Raw genomic sequence first — 25,141 nt, 5'->3', positions numbered from 1 at the left:
CAATGTCGGTGTCGAAGTAAAAGCGCGATCCATGTGTGGTTGTAAGTGATAATTTCCCTGAAAAAGTAAATTATTTGTAAGCATTTATTTTGGCATAAACTTTATGTTTAGTTTATTACCTTCATGTAACCGTGAAATGATACTTGTGATGATTACAATTTAGTTTTTCCTGGTAGATATGCGATTTAGCTCCCTGAAATTTTCTGCCTTGTTGTTCCAGATAGTTAGACGTACCATTTTGGATCTACAAATAATGATTGTATTATATATTTATTGCTTAAAATAAATATTATTTAATAAAGTGTTAGTACCAATGTAAACGCAATGCAATGATGATCTTTGTATCTGTGTTCTTGTTATATATATATCACTTCCTTGGATGAGGCATATTCGGCCAACAACATCTGTGATAATAATTTGTTTTTAGTGAGAAAAAAGAAAATTTATTTGTTTGCGAGACCGGGAATGGTTTTTTTTTTACCTGGGAGAAAATTGGTTGCACTTGCTAAGCTAATCAACTGGGGGTAGCTTTGGGGCCGGAATATGCATGAAGGTATTGGTGGAATGTTTTCTTCAATCTGTGTAATAATTGTTGTCTCATTGATATTGATTATGTTTGGTTGAACTGTAAGCATGTACCGTTGGTTATTGGAAAGGAGATTAAAATATCTAATGTGATAAATTTTCCCTTCTTCGAACCGTTGGTACATTTTTTGTTCCTGTTGAGTGGTTTAAAGTTATCATTTCAAATGTAGTTGGAATAATAAAAACATAATATTTTTTAGACAAACCTAGATGTCAAGATAAATGAAAAGTGTTCCTAAGAAAGCATTTTTGTTTTTGTGATTTGTGATGGGCCACATTCTAATGATCCTAATGATTATTGGTTGCGGTCCGAGGTTGTCGCTCTGGTTATTGTGATATTCGGCTGCATGATCTGCACACATAACAATGGGATTTATTTTTTTATTGCCCATCTTTTATATTTTTTATACTTTTTTGAAGTGAGCGTAGTTATAAACTTATAGTTTGTTTGTTTTAAAAAAAATTGGATTTCTTTCCTTTAATTTAATTTAATTAAAGAATATGTATTTGAAGTGAACATAATTTAATTTAATTATAAAAAATTGGATTTTTGAAGTGAAGATAGTTTGTTTGTTTATTTTTTATTGCCAAACTTCCTTTTTTTTAAAAAAAAAGGACGAAGCATGAGTATTTGGAAGTGTTAATTTTTTATTATTTTGGTGGGTTTGCTAGTAGGTTTCAATTTTCATCGAATTTTATAGTGTATGTGTGTGGAATTAGTATTTTATGATAGACAGTGTAAAATGGTCCATAATTTGTATTTTAAAATTTAAAACATCACTACTATATAAAAAGAAAACCTACATTGGCAAACAATTATAATGATGTGCTTTTATATTCGTTTTATGGGAAATTACCACAAATAACACATTCATAGTACAACTTTTCATGTTTACACATTTTTACTCTCACTTTTAATGAAGGATAAAAGACAATTATCCTACTATATAAAAGGGGCTAAATTAAAGCTCCCTAAACACTGCCACATAGGCAAAAAAAATCCTCACCAATCATTCAGCCATGTCACTATCGGATTGTGCCTCACCAAATAAATGGGAACAGAGTTTTGTCACGGGCTGGTCCAATTCCTGAGTATCACTAAAAACCTATAAACACACTCAGCCCACAGTTTTGTCACGGGCTGGTCCAACTCCTAAGTGTCACTAAAGACCTAGAAACTCACTCAACCCACATCGCGTAACCCTTTGCTATGTCTCAAGAATACACTCAGCATCCACCTTAAAGAATACTACTACTATATATATTGAATACAATACATTATTAGACTAGACTGATTTTTTTTTTTGAAAACAGTCTAGACTGATTTAGAAATAAGTTTTTATGCTTAAATAATATTAAAAAATCTAAATTATTATTTAGAGAAATATAGATGAATAAATAACTCATTTTACATAATGTTGACAAACATCATAAGTGCTCTGTATACAAATCAGTTGGAAAACACACATGTGAATCACAAAAGTCCAGAATCAAAGACAAATTTTCCAATCAAAAACTCTCTCACAAAGGACGTATCTTCACTTTTACCTATTAAAATCTTTGAATTTTAATTCAAACCAAACATATTTATTAAAAATAACAATATAATCTCGGAATTATATTCATTATTTGTTTGTATGTAATACCATTTTCTATAACAATTTTAAATTGCTTCATAAATTTATATAAAACCATTAAAAAAAATTTGATACAAATTTTTCACCATAGGACGGGCCAACCACTCTGGAGATTATAATGGAGACGTTTCTATTGACGTTTTTAATAACTAATTGCAAACAATTATTAGTATTGATATATTAATTTAATGCTCTAATCCAAAACTCTAATAAAAAAAATTACATGTTTACCATTTTCATGGTACCACTTTTCATTTTTATCACCACTAAATAGACATTTTCAAAAATACATTCTTCATTAAGTGGCAAAATACTCTTATGTCATTGTTATTTATATACATAATAAATCATTATTTAAATAAAAAATTAAAAAATTAAAAATTAAAAACTAAAAAAAATTATAAAATTTTAAATTTTTTAAAAAAGTTAAAAAAAATTTTAAAAATTAAAAACAATAGAAAAAGTAAAAAAAAATTATGTTTTCGAATTATACTTTTTCAAATTCGAACTTTTATATAAATGTTTTTTAAAAAAAAATTTCGAAATTTTTCTGAAATTTTTTTTTTCAAATTTCTTTTTGAAAAAAGAAAATTATGTTTGAAACTATTTTTAAAAAATTTTTATATATTTTTTAAGTATTTATTTATATATTTACTATAATCCTAAATTTCAAATTCCAAAAACCATGTCCCACCCCTCAACTCTAAACCCTAAGTCTAGATTAGTTAACTTTAGAGTTGAGGGGTGGGACATGGTTTTTGGAATTTGAAATTTAGGATTATAGTAAATATATAAATAAATACTTAAAAAATATATAAAAATTTTTTAAAAATAGTTTCAAACATAATTTTCTTTTTTCAAAAAGAAATTTGAAAAAAAAAATTTCAGAAAAATTTCGAAATTTTTTTTTTTAAAAAACATTTATATAAAAGTTCGAATTTGAAAAAGTATAATTCGAAAACATAATTTTTTTTTACTTTTTCTATTGTTTTTAATTTTTAAAATTTTTTTTAACTTTTTTAAAAAAATTTAAAATTTTATAATTTTTTTTTAGTTTTTAATTTTTAATTTTTTAATTTTTTATTTAAATAATGATTTATTATGTATATAAATAACAATGACATAAGAGTATTTTGCCACTTAATGAAGAATGTATTTTTGAAAATGTCTATTTAGTGGTGATAAAAATGAAAAGTGGTACCATGAAAATGGTAAACATGTAATTTTTTTTATTAGAGTTTTGGATTAGAGCATTAAATTAATATATCAATACTAATAATTGTTTGCAATTAGTTATTAAAAACGTCAATAGAAACGTCTCCATTATAATCTCCAGAGTGGTTGGCCCGTCCTATGGTGAAAAATTTGTATCAAATTTTTTTTAATGGTTTTATATAAATTTATGAAGCAATTTAAAATTGTTATAGAAAATGGTATTACATACAAACAAATAATGAATATAATTCCGAGATTATATTGTTATTTTTAATAAATATGTTTGGTTTGAATTAAAATTCAAAGATTTTAATAGGTAAAAGTGAAGATACGTCCTTTGTGAGAGAGTTTTTGATTGGAAAATTTGTCTTTGATTCTGGACTTTTGTGATTCACATGTGTGTTTTCCAACTGATTTGTATACAGAGCACTTATGATGTTTGTCAACATTATGTAAAATGAGTTATTTATTCATCTATATTTCTCTAAATAATAATTTAGATTTTTTAATATTATTTAAGCATAAAAACTTATTTCTAAATCAGTCTAGACTGTTTTCAAAAAAAAAATCAGTCTAGTCTAATAATGTATTGTATTCAATATATATAGTAGTAGTATTCTTTAAGGTGGATGCTGAGTGTATTCTTGAGACATAGCAAAGGGTTACGCGATGTGGGTTGAGTGAGTTTCTAGGTCTTTAGTGACACTTAGGAGTTGGACCAGCCCGTGACAAAACTGTGGGCTGAGTGTGTTTATAGGTTTTTAGTGATACTCAGGAATTGGACCAGCCCGTGACAAAACTCTGTTCCCATTTATTTGGTGAGGCACAATCCGATAGTGACATGGCTGAATGATTGGTGAGGATTTTTTTTGCCTATGTGGCAGTGTTTAGGGAGCTTTAATTTAGCCCCTTTTATATAGTAGGATGACATAAAGAAGAAAGTGCAAATAGCAAAAGAACGAAAAAATGCAATAACTATGTAAGAGAAGAATACGTTGCTATTTTTCAGAAACAAACAAATAGAATGATAAAGATATATTTTGTCATATACTCCCTAAGCAACATGAGTACAAACACATGGATAACGTACTCTATATACTACAACCTCAACCTATAATTTCAGTTTAGTAAACGATTCCATATTTAAAAAATTCCGTTCTTCGTTGAGAAAACAAAAAAACAACAACAAAGAATCCAAATCATTCTGGTTTTGTAGAAAAATTAATAATAACAAGGAAGAACATATATGTTACTTCGGACCAAAGCCTATACAAACTCTCTCACTCACTCTCTCTTTCAAATTTATCTTTGAACTCATCCTTGGAAGTACTAGAGCTCTGGTTTCAACCGACCTAAGATAACAAGAAAATATTTTAAAAAGGTCAAAAACAAAAATAAAAGAAGGAAAAGACACAGAGAGATGAGAGAAGCTAGTTGGTGCAGCTTTAGTTACCATTATTAGGTGAGAAACTAGACATAGTCGATGGGTTTGAGACGAACCCCATTTGGTAGAGGCTCTGTAGTTCACTCTCTAGTGTTGTCTGCACGATTACATATAAAAGAAATGTGTAAGAGAATTAAAAATGGTGCCAAAAAAATAAAAACATGATATGTTGTTTCTACTGTTGCTCGCCTGATGTAATGGGTTGTATTGTGGATTTGTGGTGGTAGGAACGTTCGGTATCGTCCCTTGAAAACCACTGAAAGGATTCAGCCCCAGCGTAGGAGTAGTCCTTACATCTCTTGATTGCATAATCTGAACGGAGAAAATGCAGCTTTATTAGTATTATTACTTATTTCATTGTGAATTTTTGGGAGAGATTCTGATCTTCTTACATCTTTGGCAAGAATCCTGTCTATGTCAATGTTGAGTTCTGGATTCACCGTGGCGAGTTTCATAGACAAGAACTGAGAAAAAAGATTCAGAAGGAGAGCCTCTTTCAGACCATACACACTAGCAAACTAACTTGAACGTTACAAGAATCTTGCATTGTTGAAATGATTCTTACCTCAACTTGTTGTTGCAATGACTGAACATAGTTGATGATCTCATCAAGCATAACTGCTTTCCCAGTGATCTAGTTGAACAAAGTATCAACAACAAAGACTTCCATCACAATTTTATTTGGAAATCAAAGGAAGTTAAAAGCCACCTCTTATAAGTACAATACCTTGTTGCATCCTGGAACAAGCTCTTGAAGCAGTCTCATCCTTTCACTGATCTTTTCTCTTCTAACCTTAAAAGAACAAACAAAAAAAACAGCAAAACTTCTCAGAACCAGTTGTTGGCAGGAGAAAAAAAAGTTCCAGTAATCAAATGATATGTTATTACCCTCTCTGCAAGACTGTGGCTATTAGTAGCTTGACCTCTTCTTGCCCTCATATGAATGTAGTTTTTTTCTGGTGCTTCTTCGCTCTGTGAGCTCTCCTTCTCTTTACTCTGATCATTTTTGTGTTTCTTCTGGCTCTGATCACTTCCCCTTTGAGGTTCTTCTAGAAACTCCTCCACAGCTTTCTGCCAATGTAACAAGAGTCACTTGTTTCAGCACAAACCACATCACAAGAAGACTGACCAAACCTTGAACCTTAATGCTACCAAACCAAACCTACCTTGTTCCTTTGTGATGATTCGGCTTCGAGTTGCCTTCTTTTTCTAGATGGAGAAGCACCAAGAACAACATCATCTGAAACCTGATGTGACTCTCCAGCTCTGATCAATCTTCCAACACTTTCCCCTTTCTTGTCTGAACCAAGAACCGGACCACCACCTACACAATCACCAAACGGAAGTAGACTGGGAGGCATGTCTGGATAACCAGAACCGGTCTGGTAATGAGGGAAGCAACTCATCCCTGGATTGTCCATCACCATTGAAGTGTAATGTGAGCTTGAGAAGCCACCACCACTGACAACTGGATCCCAATCTACAGAAGAGAAGAAATGATCTGTTGATGTAACTCCAACTCTTGAGATCCCACTCTCATCATCTACATGTTTAAACCCCATCTCACCTTCATTATTCTCACCACCCATTCCTCTGATTCAACCCTCAGAACTTGGTTTGGTGTACTTTGCAAGACTTGACAAGGGAACTTAAAACCACTCTGCAGATTTTATACAGTGGGAAAGAGAAAGAAAAACAAATCAAGAGAGCATCAAATCTAATGTAGCAGAAGAGAAGTCAAGAGGGGAATAAAGATAACAATAGATTTATTATAGGCAAAAAAAAGCTGAGAACATTCAGAGCATAAAGTGGTAACAAGCAACGGATTTAGCTAACTTACAGCTCAGAGGAGCTTAACAAATAGGAAAAAGTAGATTCGCTTTTAAAGAGTGTGAGAGAGCAAAGTCACAGACAAGAAGCCAGATCAATGTAAGCTTGTGAGATCATAGAGTCAAGAATTTTGAATTTAAAATGAAGGAAACTGACACAACCCCATTGGATAGCATCAAGTTGTTAGGATCAGAGATGCAATAATTAGAGAATTAATAAATGGAAGGAAACAATAGGGACAAACCTTGTTTGAGATACTCCAAGATTGTGGTGCCCTTAGAAAGAGTACAAAACAAGAATCAAACTGTTCAGTGGGAGCTTTTACATTTTACGGTAAACCTAAACAAGATAAGAGATGGTACAACTCAGTAGAATGGGTATCAAATGCTGTTTTTGCTTGTATTAGGGAGAATGAAGAATTTAAAGGGGAAGAATATATAGGGGGAACAATAAAAATTGAAATATGTGAGAGATTCACAAGATGGGTACTTGAACAAACAACAAAGCAAGCATCAAGTTCCTACCTTTATAGCATCAAAGAAACATTAACAATAATTGTGTTTAAAGACAATAAAAGACCTAGAGAAAGAGAAAGCTGCTGAGGTTTAACACTAACAGAGGAGACATAATATGATTATTAAAACAAAAGACAGAACAACTACTGCCACAACTGCTTTTATTTGCTCTTTTCTTTTTCCATTATTACACAACCTAATCTACCTCTTTAGCTTGTCTTACTTTTTTTTTTTTTTTTATCTTTTTCTTGATAGATACATATCTTAACTTTTACATCTTGAGAATGTGTTTAAATTACAGTCATTTGCAGTTTGGGTTTTTCAGTATTAATTATCTCAAAGTCTCATTGTACAAGCAAGAGGTTCTTCTCTTCATGCCCAAGCTTTGCTTTCAAGATTTTACTCTCTGACATGTGCTTTAGAATATTATAACATATAAGTACACATACATGCATGTATATAGGATATATATGATTACGTGTGTATGTGTAAGATAATATTATTTTTACTGACAGAAATTGCCAACTATATATTCTAACAGAAGACTCTTTGCTGTGACACACTCATATTTTTGTTCTGAGTGCCAACTAACCATCTTTTAGCATAATTTTCCGGTCAGCTTTTCTACCAGCCGTGTGATTAAACCACTACGTTTTGATCTCATCTCTACGCCGTTGGATCCATGCAACATATTCTTACTCTTTTACTTTCTCCGCTGTTAACACACGTATATATATAAGGTTTATATATTTTCTTTTTGAAAGTCATTGTGCTAACAGAATACTTTCTGCATTCCTCAAAATTGAACGGTAGTTTGGAATTTTCTACAATAAGTGGAATATGGCACGAGGGAGATATTGTTTTGTTTTTGTAAAATATTACTACCAGTATTGCACCTTGAGAAAGGAAAACAAATAGTCCTTTATTGAAATTGCAGCTATGAATTTACAGTGCGTAAAGTTTATCGAGGATCCTAAAATCTAGGTGAAACTATTTGGCTGTGTTGTCATTTTCCAAAAACAAGAAAAGCTAAACTGAGAAAACTTTTGACAACTTTTAAAGATTTACTTGTCTTCTTTTCTAGAGTTACTAATACTCATTGAGATCATAACGAGTCCAGCTAAACTTAACAGTTGCCTTATAATAATTTTGTTAAACAAATTAATCCTAGATTAGTACCAAAAAACATACTATAATATATCAGTGTCAGAGCAGGAAACATAAGGAATAAAAGGGAATCTAATCTACAATTTATTCGAAATAAACTAAATGTATAAAGTCGAGCTACAGCTGTGTTACAAGATATGGACACACTAGAGTCTCGTACTAGTTCTTATAGGGCATGGGACAACTAACCCCCAACAACCATAAATCATGGTCAAACTTTAAAAAGTATTTGGTCAAACCCACAATCATAGTTGCTAATTAGCTGTAAGCTGTTTAGCTAATTAGCTGTAACTTGTTTATATAAAAGTGAGAGGCCTCTCGTGTTTGCTAGATGCGGTTGTCTATACATGTGTCTGTTTCCAAAAGGTATATTTATATTGATTTTTTCTACAATGAACATGATAATTGAAATAGATAATTAATAAAGTAAAAATAGTGATGCTTTGGTATTTTCATATTAAAATCTATTTCCAAATTTATGAAAAAATTGTATTTTCTTTCAAACTTCTATAAACATTTGGAATATTGTTTATCGAATTATATTTCACAGCTACAAAACAATTTTGGAGTATGTCACTGCTTAACATATTTTGTTCGTAATAAATCAACCAGATATGTGTATGTACACCCTTGTAAGAGGTATGTATTTACAAATGTACTTAGGTTGGGAAAATTAAATTATTTATTCAACTTGGAAATGCTGCTCATCATTGCAAACAAGGTAGAGAATTAAGATCCAACCAAATTATGATAAACGAGACTTGCACACAACTCATTCTACTTTACTCCAATACTTAATAATATGGGACCACAATAGATTACTGCTTCAAGAAACATATATTTATAAGCATAAATTTAAAACAGTAATTAAACAATTTTAACCGATAATATCATATGGCATACATGTAAAACAGTCAATGAATCATTGTTCAGTATAATCTCAGATAAAGCCTCACATCAAGTTTTATAACTAGACTGTCGAGTTACATATATCACATCTTGATCTTAGATGTGCATAGTTGTCTTATTACCAATTAGCCAATGTACAAATATAATACTTACTACCTAATCTCTGTTCGTGTGCTGTAAAAGAAGAAATGACACACGTAGAAAGTGAGTAAAGGAATGATTAAGAAACCTTAATGGAGTTGGTTGAATTAAAGGTAAAATTTTCTTATTAAACTCCATTTTCATCAGAATATGTTAACTTTGATTAGAGTGACGCCAGCTAAAGCGAGAAGATCCTCTGACCACGCGCAAGGACTACTTATGTGGACCCTCTATTTTAAGTACTTTTAATTTTAACTAAAACTTCAATGGCCCACAAACTCTTTTGTTTGCAATGATGCTCAAGATTCCTAGAATCTGTATTTGATCACACATCATAAACATATCTTTGTTTTTCTTAATCTAAACTAAACACATAACTATCAGCTGTACCTATAAATTAAAGGAAGTTGTATAGTTTAGAAATAAAATCCAGAAACCAAAATCAAGTGTAGACTTTATTAGCCAAGGCACAAGTCCAAGATAATACCAACAAGCCCATGTGTCTTAGGGTTCATTTACAAGTGAGCTGGTAATATAAATAGGATTGTAATGTGAAGAAGAAATGTAAATTTGGCTGTTACAGAGCAGCTCTTTTCTCACTATATGGAGTCAGTCTAAAACATTCTCATCTTGGTGACAAGTTAATCTTTTTTCATTCTATTCTTTTTGCACTTGAATAAAGCTCTTCATGAATTATCTATTTCTAGTTTATTCAGCTCATTTGAGAAAAAATATCTATCTTGTTATCAATCTGTTCATAACACTTGTCAATGAAACACATCGTGTTGTATAACAATGATGTGTTGGTAATGAAAATCTCTGATCAGTTAAGAAAAGATTCTCGTAAAGTACAACAAAACTAATTAGGATGCCAATCTATGAAATGAGTTACCGATCAACATTTTTCCTTTCTTGATCAAATGGACTTCCGAGAAGGAAAATTTTGTTTGCACTCGTCTTGATAAGTTTAATATTCATCGATGGTTATGTTAGAACTTAGAACATTGTTTCAATTGTTCCTCAGTTGTTTGATGTGTCTTCTAGCCTGTTTGCCATAACTTTATAAATCACATGATAAATCCTAAAACTGACTTGGATATAGCAAAACTAAGTAGTTTAAAATCGCTCAAAATTCTTTTAGGCTAGAACAAAAAAATAAAATAAAAATCAATTCATGATCATGAGGCTAAGTGATTAAAGCACGAGACTTGAATGTTTCGACATTTTATTTTTTGGTAAAAATGTTTCGACATTTATTCACCAAAATAGTCACTTTTTTTCTAATGTGCGAAACACTGATCATCATTATGGTAAAAAAAACTGTAACACGAATACCCCTGTGGAATAATAACATTCGAATTTTAAAAGTATTGGAGGTTTTTACGCGTTTATCAATGACATAATGCATGCTCATTTTTTCTTTCTCCCAAAACAATAGTAAAACACAACTGAAACTTAACATAGAAAATGCCAAATCATTGATAGCAAAAGTACAGTCTTACTTAGGTTAGACTTCCATTATCAACCAAACATGGGTTCGACGGAGATTAGTTCATATCCATTTACGTCCAAGCCCGTATACGTCCAAACCCGTTTAATAGATGTCCATTTAAAGCCCGTTTAAATCAGACCCATTTAGAACCCATTTATGTGAAGCCCATTTAACACTAAATTCGTTTCAAACTCGTTTCAAGCCCGTTTACTTAAAAAAAAATGAACATGATCTATTTATATCATAGCATTTCTTTTCGATGAAACCTTACATTGTTTTGCTTCAACTAAAAATTCAAAGTTTACAAATCACAGTCACAACATAATTGAAAAATAAAGTTCACACTTCACACTAAGTGTCCATAAGTTACTCTTTTCCTTCTTGAACGTCTACCAGGATCTGTCCATGTTCAAAACATAACATATTATATATTTTCATCAAAAAAATTATAAACTGATGTAAAACAGAACCAGAAAACTATGTACTTTTGTTCCAGCAAACATATCAATCTTTTGATGCTGAAGACTCCACTCCATAATTACTTGCTTTCTTTCCAACATCTTCATTTTCATCAAAGAGATCTTCAATGGCACCTACAAAGTATAATATGAATTAGTTATAAGAAAAATATAGTCATAAAATAAAACGGTCTTCACAATGAATGCACTTAGCCCTTTCTTTTCCATCCTCTTCTACCCCCACTAGTACAAAATCTTTCCAAACAAGTGAGGTTTTTCGACGCTTACGTTGAGGTTTCGCTGCTTGTGTTGATGCAGTGGCTTGTGGTTCACACTGAACTTCTGCTTCTGCTTCTGTTTCTGTTTCTGCCATTTCTTCATCTATATCAAATTCAGCATCTTCATCATTCATGTCCATGTATTCACGTTGAGCTTCAAGAAGCGCCATTGTGTGCACAGTATCATAGTCCATCTCTGCAAAAAAAGAAAGAAACATATTTAATTATTAGTGGCTGCAAGGGACTATCAAAATTTGAGAGAAGATGGTAAGTTGGCAACCATTCAAAAACAGGAACAAATAAAGCATAGCGTATGGATACAAAGTAAAAAAACTTCACTAGTCTTGGATTAACGAAAGTATATGTCTACAATACGAGTCTTCTGTCCAAATACATCTTTATAGTATTTGTCTACACAATGACTCTTTAGCTAACGAAAAACTTGACAAAACCCATAGAAGCTAACTCACACGGTCACAGCGAAGAAGATGTTCATACAAAACATAGTTAATCATGTTGGTTATCGGTTATGTTCTTGTTTCCATACACATATTGTAGTCAAATGATCACTCAGTGAAAAAAAAGAATCACATACCACTTTTAATCTCAGCTTTGGTTGCAATTTTTGAGACTCCTTTGCATATGTCCGTGAAACCTGTTCACAAATCAAACCATTTTTAAACAAACCCACAAATTAATTGAAAGAACACTTATGAAATCAGTTTGAAACGAACCTTGATTGTATGATACGAGGAAACACGAGCTGGAGAGAGTGAAGAAGAAGAAGTAGAAGACACGGGAATCTCGGGAATCTCGTGACGAGATGAAAGGAGGCAAGGAGGTGAAGAACAACGACTCTAGAAGACAAATCGAAACCCTAGAAGCTTCATGATTCGAATCAGAAACTCATTTGGAGCAGTTTGATCTTTCGTAAGGAGGCAAAGAGCCAAGGAGGTGAAGAAGGAGGAAGAACGACGACGATAGATTAGGTTGAAGAGAAAAAAAAATTAAATGAACTTAATGGGCTGTCCAGTTATTTTTATCAAAACCCGTTTATTAAATGGACACAAGTGGACAAACCCGACGAAGCCCGTTTAATATTGTTAAGTAAATGGACTTTATATGGACACGAAAATTAAACGGGCTTGGACGTAAATGGGTAGGACAAGCCCATTTTAACATCCCTAGTTCATATATCGACTTCTAATGTTATATTTTTTGGCAAAGATGTTGACTTCAAATATTACTTTTTTGGCAAAGATATAGACTTCTTATATTATTATTTTTTGTTGCAGAATCGAGCTAGAGAATAACATAATCAGTCCACAAATTACTAAAATAAAGAAAAAAAATCAAAGATAAACAACAAATATAAACTAAAATTTAGGGCTACCAGTAACAGCGTAGGTTTTGCTACGAGGATAGAGAAGATCAGAGACTTTCTTCGTCTTTGGGTTCACAGATCCTTCCTCTGCTTCTTCCTCCTCATCTATCCTCGCCATCCCTACGCTTGAGCTCTTTGGCAAGCCTCCTTGCTTCTGCTTCTCTTGTATAAACATATCGATCTCATTCTTGTGCCCTAAACTCCTAACCGACGCAGCTCTCACTAGCTCGCTGTAATCATCATCAATCCCGAAGTCGGTGGTTCTCCGGGAAGATGCGGAAGAGGAAAAGGCTGCCGAGGAGGAGCTACGGCTTCTTGAGAAAGGATCAAAGACCGAAGCAGAGGAGGAATAATGAGTCCGAGAGACGCAACCGGTGATGCTTCTCACGTAGAACTTGTTTAAGGCTCTAAAAGGTGTTGAGATTATTCTCAAGATCTTGTTCTTGTTTTGTCCTCCCTTTCTCATGCTCTTTTTTTTTTTGAGAAATGGATTTTTTTTTGATTGAAAGATGTGTTTGGTTTTTTTATTGTGATGTGGTTTTAAGGGTCTTGAAATTATTTTCTTTAGTACCTAAATTATGTTTTTAAAAAGTAGTTAAATTAAAACCGAGTGTTTAAGAAGAAATAATTGAGTTGAGAGAATCAAACGTGGCTTAAACTATACAAAACAGTTGATTTGCAAAAATAATTGTGGAAAGAGTGTTGGAGAGAGGCAGTCACAAGGCCCCATTGATCAAATTCTAATCATTAACGTTACATAGTTATATTTTGATTGACCCGAGTTTGTTAGTCTTCATTTTATCATTAAATAGTTTGTAGTATACTATGAGCTAGTTACAGTACTAACGTGGATATATACATTCTGAAATTACATTAACTTGCTGTTGGTTTACTTAAGAGAGATCATAGGGCTAAAGACTATCTCTGAACGTTTAAGATCCAACTTCAAAACGCTTCTGATTTCTCCTACTACCGGATAGTTAACTTTCATAGATTTTTTTTTTTGAAACAGTTAACTTTCATAGATAGACATGTTAAATTGTATTAAAACGTGGTGCGGACACAAAACACGGGAAGCGTGGCAACTAAACATTGATGAGTTTAGACTTTGGACTTTTTTGCAGGTATGGGCACAACTTATTAGAAAAATGCTCTCTTATTATTTGAAAATTAGATAAGACCAGACATGTGGAGTCATGTCTGACAGCAAAACTATCCAAATGCTTCTAGAAACAGCTTCTATATTATAACATATCCCTGCATCTCCCTCTTTAATTCAAAGATTCAAGTAGATAACAAGATTTCGATAAAAGATTTCAATTTGACAACTTGTAAGATTGTCGTATGATGTGAACTGCAGTAATATTATAACATATCCCTGCATCTCCCTCTTTTTTTGTTGTTGTTGTGTATATCTATAATGGTGTCAAGGAGACGAATTCTAAAAAAAATCGATCCCGTATATGGTTTGATGTAAACGTATAACATTTTATAAAATGGGGTATCACATACTTCAATAAGAAAAAATAGTAGTATATGATTCATCACATGTCCTTGAAATATTTGTAACTTATTTTATCAGATACTTGACTACAACGCTACTTTTTTAATTTCCACGAAGCACATTCACAAGTTTTTAATGTTATAGAAATAGATATGCTCTTAAAGAGTATCAAACACCTCAAATTCATTATCCAATCAAATCGTTGATTTTGTTGTTCGAATATAAAAAAATATAAACTTGAGCGCGACGAGACGAGACCACCGACTTATAAATTGATGAAAAATTTACTATTCTTATGTAACCACCAGGAAAAGATTCCATAAAAGTCGTTAAGAGTGTAGATAACTCATTATCCAATCAAACCGAACCGGAAACAGATAAAAAAATCATTATCCAACATGTCATCGAGCTTCTTCTCCCTTCCTGGCTTCCTCTCACCTCTGTTTCTCCTCCACACGCCAAATTGATTCTTCATTCTTTATCCGTCTCCTCTATTCTCGTTTAGTTCAATAACAGATTCTGAAACCGTTTCTATCCATTTTCGGATCATAATCTCCCCCAAAAAAACCCTAACTTTCCCAATTTTGGGTCTTTTGCAATTTGATTTCGATTTCGATTCGATTCAATTGAATGGAGCTTCTTCGATTCGGAGAAAAGGGTCTCTCCAATTCACCACACCGGAGAAAAAAATGGATCCTTTTGATAGCCATCTCCGGCGTCGTCTCCGGCTACGGAGCTTACAAGGTCTACCATCTACCCTCCGTCACACGAAAGAGACGCCGTCTGATGAAGATCCTCGGAGCTTTCCTCTCCGTCGCCGAGCTAATCTCCGAATCAGCCGAAGCCATGACCGTCGTCTCACGCGACATGAAGGAGTTTCTCACCTCCGACGCCGACGAGATCCCCAACAGCTTCAAACAGATCGCGAAGATCGCGAATTCGAAAGAGTTTGCGGATTCCCTCTCGAGGGTCTCTCAGGCCGTGACCATAGGTGTCTCTCGTGGTTACAAGTCCGAGTCTTGTAGTAACGTTGTTGATTCTGAGCCGAGTGTTGTTGATAGAGTGGTTGATAAGGCTTTCTCGAAAGCTGGAACTGGTTTCTTCTCTGTTGTTGTCGGTAGCTTCGCGAAGAATCTTGTCCTTGGGTTTCGCTCCAATGAGGGCGTGACACGTGGCGATGATGACACGGTAACGCCTCGGTGGTTGAGTTTGCTTTGTGATGAGAGGAGTAGAGAGGTTTTAGCTGAGTGTATTGAGAGGTTTACAAGTACTGCGGTGGGTGTGTATTTGGATAAGACGATGGATATCAACGCGTTTGATCAGATCTTCGAAGGCATGACGAATCCTAAGCATCAGGATAGTGTTAAAGACGTTCTTGTCTCGGTATGTAACGGTGCGATTGAGACTGTTGTTAGGACGTCTCATGAAGTGTTTACTACGTCTAAGTCCAGTGCCGTGGTAGAAGAAGAGAGTAACGGTGGTTGGACCGATGCTATCTCGAATACATTGGCGGTTCCAAGTAACCGGAGGTTTATGTTTGATGTAACGGGGAGAGTGACATTGGAAACTACAAAGTCTATTATCGGATTCTTGATGTTGAAGACGCTTCAAGGGTTTAGAAGAAGCTTTGATGTGGTTCAGGGAGAGGTTACGGAGAGAGGACGGCAAGTGGTTGGGTATGTTGGAGCTAAAGCTTCTGTTATTGTCACGGTATGGCTCGCTTTGTACTTGCACATTATAAACCGATGTGTGAGGAACTCTCCCATTGGTGTAAGCCAGCACTTTTAGAGCATTACTTCAGATGATGACGAAGGGATTGATTTGTTTGGATGGATATATAAAAGCTATTGGTTAGGTACACGAGATTCATTCAGCTTCCTTCTTACTATATTTTTCATGGTTGGAGCTGAAAACAATTTATATAATGTGTGTATGTATGTGCACAAACTTATTCTTATTGATGGATTATATATAAACTGAGATGGTTCTTGGTACATTGAAGTTTGAAATATAGTCTTCAATCTCTACAACTGATTCGTCGTAATCTCTTTACACTTCTTTGGACAAGTTGGCCTTTAATGTAAGATTCCTAGTTGCCTAAGGGTGTTTATACTTTGTTGTGCTAGTGGTTTCAACTCATTACACAGGAAACATAATAATCTTGCATCACAATTTTATGATAAACTACATATATACTAAACAATGAACAAACTTATTACCTCATAGTGTATTTATCACTTCATGTTACGTAGCAGTCAAGAAACAAAAGTAAAAGAACACCAAGACAGAAACGGTCGTTGACTTATCATCTATAGGCTCACAGCAGTTGTGAACGCATACAGTCTAAATTATATAAAATCTGAACCTGTCGTTTTAATACATTGCAAATAGTAGAAAAAATAAGTCATCGTCATTGTCATATTCTCACTCGCATACCTTCTCCCAATCATCTACCACTTCTTCCCCAGAGCCTTCCACCAGCTTTTTACCGGCAGCTTCTGAGCTGCTGCTCTCTCCTGACTGAACCAATGGCTCCAAAGCGGAAGTTTTGGGCTTCTCCGGCTCCAATACACTCCAACGGTTAGCTGAGGTGACGATTGGAGCGTTGCTCGTTGCTGATCGCCAAGCAGAGGCTTGAGTATCTGTAGATGATCCTCCAATGGGGGAATCATCAGCTCCCCATGAGTCATCACTCTCCTGAATCACTGCTTTCTTCCATGGATTTGCTTTCTGGACATCCCAGGATGAGCTGCTGGGTAGTTTTCCCCATGCATTATTACCGAGTGACTGAGATTGCGCGGCGTTCTGGACAACCACGGCTCCATTGTATACAGAACCGTGGTCCAGCCTCCTCATGGCAGTGGCGGCTCGAGCAGGGTCGTGGAACACGGCCAAAGCGTTCTTGTCATTCAGCCAAACAAGCTCACACTCACCCCCAAATCTCAGTACCACCGCGCTGACATTCGCCTCCCTCGGGAGATCCAATAAAGAAACCACAAGCCTAGGATCCATATCCACCAGCGGATCAAAGGACGGTGGGTGAGGCCCGCCTACTGAGATAGCACCACCCCTAGCTCCAATGATCCGTGTTGGAGGTTTCGACTTTTGTGTAACGTGAACAACTATAAACTTTTTTGGCTCCCACCCTCCGTTGCTAACCGCAAGTTTCCACCTCTCAGCTAGAAGCCGAACCGTGTCTAGTTTATCCTTTTGCATTGGGCAGAAGACATGGACCTTGAGGGCACTTGTGCTTCCTCTGGCTTTCCCAAGTACCAGGAACTTGAAGCGCTCTTCAACAGCCAGTACCCACTTCGGATCACGCCTATAGATGTCTGAAATTATCTCTGTCATAGCAGAGTTCTCGCTGAAATGTAATGAGTCAAGATTTGGAGTTGTGATGTCAAACGCATCCTGAAGAACCCTCTTACGCTCCTGCTTAGCACACTCATCATCACACGAAAGCTTTCTCTGCCCGAGAGGGATTCGGTTATCGCTCGACTCAACAGGCTGAAGTGGCGTTGGAAGCTTATTCAAAACAGAGGTTTCATTGACAGAACCAACACGAAGATTGCCGGCGCTTTCTCCTCCAGCATCACAAGGGACTGTGGCAGTTAAGCGACCACAAGAACATGTAATTGTAACTGGAAACTCACATCTCGAGTCAGGGCAAGGCAAAGAAGGATGGCATAGTGCTGCACAAACGTGCCTGCAATCTCTTCTAGGAGCACCACATGTCTGTCCACATGTAACACGCGAAACTGCTTCAGATTCATTGTAACCGTCACAAGGCTCTGGGTGACAGGTTCTGGCACAAGCATGCAAGCCACAACGTCTCGTCTTGCCACAGATCTTGTTACATCTAATGTCTTTCAACCCACAAGGTATGTTTCTGAGAACCACGTGACCACCAACACATTTCTTTTCCACGGGGGCAGAACAAGGAGGGCAATCTCCAAAATGGCATCCATGCGTAGCAGAATGGCCACAAGGCTGAGGAATCGAGCATGGAAGCTGGCAGCTCGGAACAGGTGTCCCACAAGGTAGTGGTGGAGGAATCGAAGTTCTTCCACAAGCACATGTAAGATCAGTGAATATCATTTCGAGGCAAGGAGGACAATGGCCACTGTGACATGACGATTCACAAGAATGCTGTCCGCACCTTAGGTTCTTCCCACATGGTAACTGACAGGCGTGAGGGTCCCAATCACCAGATAGATAATTTTTCTTCGCGTTCAAGAGAGGGCAGCAACGCTCGCTACATCTATGCCTCCCACAGTTTTTCTTACGCCCGCATGACTTAGCGCACACAAACTTCTCCGTCTCCGAAGAGGTTGTGAAGTAGCATTCCACGGTCCTGAATGATGACCCACACCGGCATTTCTGGTTGACTTTGACTAAACAAGGAGGGCAATCACCCGAATGGCAAACTTCGTTGCAAGTATGTAACCCACACGGAAGAACCTTCCTGCACGTGTTTGAACAAGAAGGAATCGGGTCCAAGCAACTACTCCTGCTCTGCTCTTCTAGACGCGTTTTTCCACAATAGCACGTCTTAACTCTACTGGGCAGTAACTCACAGTCCCCGCAAGGTCCAGGATGACAAACCTCGGAGCAGAAATGATTACCACATCCAAGAGGCTTCCCACAGTTAAAATTGCATGAATACACACCATCGTCTGCTTTCAACTCTCCCTTCACGTTCATCTCTCCGCAAATAACAGTCTCCGCTTTTTTCTTGCAGAAACAAGTGGCACTTACTGGTACCTGACAAGGATCACAAGGGCCAACGTGACAAGTCCTTTCACACCGATGACGCCCACAGTCGAGAAGCTTCTCGCAACGCTGCCCACAAACAAGAACAGATCTCCGCTCAGAGCATCGAGTATGAATCATCTTTTTGCCACAAGGACAACTCCGAGGTGGAGCAAACGCTTTACAGGGAGGACATGGACCAGGGTGACACTGCAGGACACAGACATGAGGACAAAGATCATCTCTATCCATCTCAGCTACCGCAGAAACCTCTCTCTCCAGCGGCTTCCCACATGGCTCCCCGCATGAGTGAGGAGTCAGATACGGATCAGATGGAGGATCCTTTCTCTTCCCACAAAAGCACCGATAGCATATCTCTCTTGACGACGTCAGCTGCACAGATTGGCAACCCGGACACCTCCAATTATCGCCTTGATTCTTCTCAGCCAACAGATCAACAGAAGTCGGTGCTCGAGCCCACTTCTTGATACAATGCATGTGGAAGATGGAGTAACAGCTTGAGCAAGACCATATATTAGCAGACCGTCCAACCATGTCATAACAAATCATACACTCAATAGAGCTCTTCACCAGCTTATCTTGTAACTCTTGAACAAGCTGAGGCAAGTTCGCGTCTGCCAACACAGTAGTGTTCTCCTCCTCCTTAACCACCTTTTTCCCCTGATTCACAGGCTGAGTCCTAGACGCAACTCTATGGCGATAATCAGGCAAAATTCCCGGAGCATTATTTCTTCTTTGTCGACTAGGTGGAGGCGGACCAACAACATTATTACTCCTTTGGTGGTTGTTATAAGAGGGACGAGCAGAACCGTTACGCTGCCGAAGAGGACGTGAAGCAGCAGCACCAGCGTCAAGGCTTTCTGAAGTTCGGTCTGTATTAGCAGGAGGAGGTAAAGAAGGCTCATTCACAACCGCCGCTGCCACAGAGTTAGCTGCACCTCTAGGAACCCATGTTTGGTGAGGATTGGAACGAGGCCTGTCTCTTCTGACTTGAGAGCTCATATTATTATTCTCTGACTCCACAAATACAAAACCGGATCCTGAACCCGTCGTTGCTGCTGTTGATGCAATGAGCGTACAACTATTCACAAAATGCTTCTGCACATAGTCACAAAAAGATTCAGACTTTTAGCAATTAGTAAACTTTCAAACATTAATTGAAATGAATCAAAGCCAAATTACACAAATCCAGAAATTGAAATCCCTAAGTGCTCTCGCTAGTCGCTATTATGGATCTCAAAATGGGGGAAAAATCAAAATGCCCTAAATTTCGGAAAACAAAACAAAAAATCTCAATCAAATTATTGAAGCAAATCAACCAAAGGGGTGAAAAGTTCGTACCTGACGAGAAATTAACGAAGGAAGAAACAAAGAACAATCTCCGGAATCAATTACAGCTGATTTCGATTTTCTCAGGGGCTAGAGAGAGAGAGAGAGTGTGTTGAAGAATATGGAAAGAGCGAGGAGGAAGGAGACGGTATATATAGTGAGAGCACGCCTTGGAGCCAAAGGAAATTAGAGAAAGTGACTCTCCTTGCGACTTTTCTTCTTTATCTTCTCTGTCAACGATTGTCTGTCTCAATTATTATTTTTCTATTATCCTTGACGAACACTCGCGAAACGAGTCGTCCCAAATGGGCCATTAATGGGCTTACTTAACCGACTTTAACCGGATATAATTATATAATATTGCTAAACCAAGTATATGTCCGACAACATCTTACATTAATATAACAAAATAAGACAACGACTGGTCTCAGGACTCAGAGTCAGTGAAGCTGGGACTCTCGAGGTCAGCCATGCTCGCAGAAGCAAACGATTCGAACGAGTCCATTGTAGAGAGCGAAGAAGTTTCTAGTGAGTCTGAGTGTTCATCATCGTCTATCTCAGGGAGGACTATGTGACCGTCTTCTTCTTCTCCTTCTTCTACTTCACACTCATATTCTTCTTCGGCTTCTGAAGCTTCATCAGAGCCCATGAGCAGCCTGTTGATTGCTGACTTGGCTGCTTCTGTGAACCACTCCGCCTTCGGGAGTGAGCTGGTTGAAAACACCACAGAGACTTTTAGTTTAATTTAGCACAAGAAAAAAATGACTAAATTAGCATTATTTAAAGATTAAATTATTTCAAATCCTAAACTCCTAAATTCTAATCATTAAATTCTTAACTCGAATAAATATTAATTAATATTATTTTTTGTCATTTTCTCTGTTATGTGCTTATTTTGAAATAATAAACTGTTTGGTGCTATTATTTCTTTTTTTTTTTGGTTACCTTTGTGGGTTGATGCCTCTAGAGGAGAATATGTTGATGGCTCTGTTGATCACCACTGATGCATGGTTCTGCACCACTTTAAATGGATAACCAGCGAACCGGGCTATCTCCACTGTGAAGTTCATGTCCAGTATCAACTGCCAAAACCATAACAAAAGACTTCATCTGTCAAAGCTGATGTATGTTGTTAGAGTGGTGGTAGAAGAAGTGTGTTGTTACCTGTTGCAAACCAGATGGCTGAAGTGGAGTTGACTCATCCTCAAACGCACTCCAAAACTCCTGCTCGTTTGATAGCCAGATTATAACCGTCTCGGTTAGTCTCGCTAGTAGAATCTTTTGCAGTTTCTCTTTCCCAAGCAGAACATCCCCAGCAATGATGGCCAGCTGTTGCAGCTTAGAAAACAATGCCTGCATATGACAGTTTATCAAACCAAGAACTATAAAGCCAGATAGAAGAAGAGGTTCAGACCTGAAACGGTAGAGAGGGGAGATGCAAGTCATCTGGTGTCTCTGTTAAATAGATGAGCGCATCTAACCGAGTTAGCCCTTCCCTAGAGTAAATGAAGCTCAATACAAACTGCAGACAGAAGTAGTTTCTAAGTTTGTCAAACGCTTGAACCATGTGTCGTTTCCATTCTTTCAACTCCGGCGCAGAGCTACTGATCAGAGAAGGACTGCTACTACTGTCACCACCATCTCCTCCGCTGTTTTCAACCTCGAGGTTCCAGACTTTAACCAGTGATTTCGGTAAAAGCTCGTCTAGTATTGTGAACGCAGCTCCGAGAAGAGCAAGCTGCTCTGAATCCGTCTCGGCTCTGGTGAGAATGGTGTGATCTTGAAGCTCTGGAAGACCGTCCTCGTCTGCATGGCCAGGCAAGGCTTTGATCAGAAAGTCGATGTACTTATCGTACAGTTGAAGAACCCTCGCTAACACACTTTCTCCGAAGTGTAGCACAGCTAGATGTGTTAGCTGCTCAAGTATGTCCTGAAAAAACAAACAAAAGCTTCAATAAACTTGTGTCTAGAATCATAGAAATAGTGAAAACTAGGGGTGAGCATTTTGGTTTAAATTTGTGTTCGGTTTGGTTTGTCTAGGTCTAAGAAAATTTTAATTGAATCAATTCAAATTAGTTTAGTTTGGTTCAGTTTGAGTTTGGTTTGTGTTCAATTTAGTTCGGTTTTACTGGTGTTTTACTTCAGTGTAATCAAATTGGTTTTTAATTTTGTTCTAATTCGGTTACAACAAGTATAATTTACAATACGCAAAACAAATCATTTGATACTAAATTATTAATTTCTTCATACTTAAATATAAAGCACAAATATACAATTAAAATGTAGAATATGTAATCCAAGAATTTTATATTATTATCTTCGAACTTAATATAAATATCACATGTAGTTTCTCTGTTTTTTATTATACTGTATGAGATTTATATTATTTTTTTGTTAACTGTGTTTTTTATTTAGTTAGAAGTAAAATGTATAAAATTATGCTTATTTGTTTAGGTTAGATGGTTAAATATCTTAAATTTTAACATTATTGGAATCATTAGTTAAATTAATTAAATAAACACTTTGGTTTGGTTTAAAACTGAACCATTTGAGCTCATAAAACCTTTAACTAAATGGTTAGGACATATATTTTGGTTTGGTTCCTTTTTTCCCCTCACCCCTAGTGAAAACACTAGTGTTAAAAGAGCTGACTTACTTGCACAATTTGCATGAACCGAATGCTACAATCCGTCATCGTCGTGTCCGAAGCGATTGCAAACTCAGATAACACCGCCACAAACTCAGAAGACGACTCCAACCCCTCGTCAGCTTCGTTCAAGTCAAAGACAACCTTTCTCGCCCGTCTAAAATTCAGCTCCAACACTTCCTCAACGTAAGGCCGGAACAGCACCAAGAACAGCTTAGACAAAATCAACCCCTGCGGCTCCAACGCTTTGCAGTAGTTAAGACAGTCTTGCAGACACACACTCGCCGCACGCAACGCGTAAACCGTCTCGGAAGGAGCCGCGTTCTCTTTAACCAAACGGACCAAGTACTCGACCTCCCTCTCTGCCCACTGAACGACTTTGTTGGAGTAGGCGGGGTTGTCATCGTCGCCGAACATGGATGCTGATTCTTTTGCGGCGAGGGAGATGTTGGAGAAGACTAGCTTGGAGAGAGTGGCGGGAAACGTGTTGGGGCAGGTGGAGCAGGAAGGGAGGAAGGCTTCGATTCTTCTGTGGAGGCTTGTGGCGTAATGCTTGAGGAGGAGTTGGTGGGCTGATGGGCCTTTTCCTAATCTGATCAGCCCGTTTAACGTGTGCTTCAACTCGGTGACGCTGACTGAAGGCTGTTTAGCGATCCTGAGGAGCTGTTCCTCGAGAAGAGCTTTTCTTTCTATAAAAGCAGACTTGTAAGGGGACATGTCACCTGCTCCTTTGAGTTCAGGGTTGTTTCTTTCCTCGGTATCTATTGCCTCAAGTGCTTCGTCCACTTTATGTTCAGCTAAAAGAATGTCAATCTTCTCCAGGAACTCGGACTTTGGATCGGTTAGTTCATTAGGGAACGGATCCTCCTCGACCTCTTCTGACTCATCTGCATCACCAGAGGATCGCTTCCATTCATCCATCTCACGGCCGAGTCCAGACATCAGATCCTGCACGAGTATCCCCTGGGAAGATATGTGCTTCCGTAGCTCAACTAACTCGTGCTCCATCTCCACTGCTTCTTCAGATATTCTACACAAAGGGTATGAATCTCAGAAAGTAGCACAGCAGAACACTACAGTGAGCATGTCTCTCTTGTTTATACTAATGGAGAGATCATCTAACAGAAAACACTCTGTGTGGAACAGAGACTCTCCTATCACACTAGGACCAATCAATCAAATTGCAATTAGTAGCGTTGTGTTACCTCAAGAAAGCCAGGTACTTGGTACGCATATCACCGCACATATTCTCCACAGCATCTTTTAGATCCAAAAGCTCACAGCAAAGCTTTCTAATCCCCTGCATTGTTTAAAATTAACCAAATCAACACAACAGAAGTAATCATGAGCAAATCTAACTCTTAGGGTTTAGTACTTTCTCCTGAACTACAATCTATGTTAAAGTCTTAAAGTCGAGGGCTTTTGATGAATGAGTGAGATTTGACAGGACCCAAGTGAGAGAACTATCTCAAAGTGGAAATGATTGATTCAGAGGAAGAAGAAAAGTTACTAAATGTAGCGAGAGAAAGAGAGAAAGGAGGAACCTTTTCGGTGAGAGACTGGTGAACGGAATCGATCTTTGATTGAGGGGTTATGCTCTCGATGGAAGGTAAGTCGTCTTCTTCCTCGCTGCTCTCCATTTTTTCTATCGATCTCTCTTTCACACTCTTCCTCGGAGTCTCAGACAGTGTTTGTCGGAAGAAGACAATAGTTTTAGTGATGGATTGGACTCGGAAAGATACGGGTTTGTCTGATCTATTCCTCTTCCGTATGTGAAACGGCGTGGAGTTGAAGTTATAAAGAAAACGACGGCACGATTGTTGTGAAGGATCT

At 36.9% G+C, this 25,141-nt stretch overlaps 5 protein-coding genes across 6 annotated transcripts; 1 reads left to right on the top strand and 4 right to left on the bottom strand.

The window, feature by feature from the left end:
• Positions 1–4,579: 4,579 nt before the first annotated feature.
• LOC106360296 (transcription factor bHLH74-like) lies at positions 4,580–7,392 on the bottom strand. 2 transcript variants are annotated; one of them, XM_013799888.3, is made up of 10 exons: positions 6,956–7,388; positions 6,449–6,541; positions 6,048–6,361; positions 5,770–5,952; positions 5,609–5,674; positions 5,447–5,515; positions 5,274–5,345; positions 5,071–5,193; positions 4,891–4,978; positions 4,580–4,789 (listed from the first exon to the last, which is right to left on the bottom strand). In XM_013799888.3, the coding sequence occupies exons 2-10, from the start codon at positions 6,468–6,470 to the stop codon at positions 4,767–4,769; spliced, it is 960 nt and encodes a 319-aa protein (XP_013655342.2). In that variant the 5' UTR covers positions 6,471–6,541; positions 6,956–7,388; the 3' UTR covers positions 4,580–4,766. The 2 variants fall into 2 exon arrangements, with proteins under 2 accessions (XP_013655342.2, XP_013655340.2); XM_013799886.3 differs by having other exon boundaries at positions 6,048–6,541; positions 6,956–7,392.
• Positions 7,393–11,198: 3,806 nt separating this feature from the next.
• LOC106362402 lies at positions 11,199–14,050 on the bottom strand. The gene is made up of 5 exons (XM_022690419.2): positions 12,406–14,050; positions 12,267–12,326; positions 11,682–11,867; positions 11,421–11,528; positions 11,199–11,334 (listed from the first exon to the last, which is right to left on the bottom strand). Exon 1 carries the CDS (start codon positions 13,519–13,521, stop codon positions 13,048–13,050), a length of 474 nt encoding a protein of 157 aa, XP_022546140.1. The 5' UTR covers positions 13,522–14,050; the 3' UTR covers positions 11,199–11,334; positions 11,421–11,528; positions 11,682–11,867; positions 12,267–12,326; positions 12,406–13,047.
• Positions 14,051–14,860: 810 nt separating this feature from the next.
• On the top strand, positions 14,861–16,553 carry LOC106362405 (protein PHLOEM PROTEIN 2-LIKE A10-like). Its single transcript, XM_013802297.3, has one exon. The coding sequence runs from the start codon at positions 15,190–15,192 to the stop codon at positions 16,345–16,347; it is 1,158 nt and encodes a 385-aa protein (XP_013657751.1). The 5' UTR covers positions 14,861–15,189; the 3' UTR covers positions 16,348–16,553.
• A 209-nt stretch (positions 16,554–16,762) lies between these two features.
• Positions 16,763–20,895, bottom strand: LOC106362403 (NF-X1-type zinc finger protein NFXL1-like). The gene is made up of 2 exons (XM_013802295.3): positions 20,674–20,895; positions 16,763–20,430 (listed from the first exon to the last, which is right to left on the bottom strand). Exon 2 carries the CDS (start codon positions 20,332–20,334, stop codon positions 16,984–16,986), a length of 3,351 nt encoding a protein of 1,116 aa, XP_013657749.2. The 5' UTR covers positions 20,335–20,430; positions 20,674–20,895; the 3' UTR covers positions 16,763–16,983.
• Positions 20,896–20,983: 88 nt separating this feature from the next.
• Positions 20,984–25,088, bottom strand: LOC106362404 (exocyst complex component EXO84C-like). The gene is made up of 7 exons (XM_013802296.3): positions 24,853–25,088; positions 24,514–24,608; positions 23,318–24,338; positions 22,076–22,591; positions 21,826–22,014; positions 21,607–21,743; positions 20,984–21,371 (listed from the first exon to the last, which is right to left on the bottom strand). Exons 1-7 carry the CDS (start codon positions 24,946–24,948, stop codon positions 21,089–21,091), a joined length of 2,337 nt encoding a protein of 778 aa, XP_013657750.2. The 5' UTR covers positions 24,949–25,088; the 3' UTR covers positions 20,984–21,088.
• Between the last annotated feature and the right edge of the window lie 53 nt (positions 25,089–25,141).

This window comes from Brassica napus, chromosome A8, assembly GCF_020379485.1.
Source record: "Brassica napus cultivar Da-Ae chromosome A8, Da-Ae, whole genome shotgun sequence".
Classification (NCBI taxonomy): Eukaryota; Viridiplantae; Streptophyta; class Magnoliopsida; order Brassicales; family Brassicaceae; genus Brassica; species Brassica napus.
This window is presented reverse-complemented; position numbering and strand designations above follow the sequence as displayed.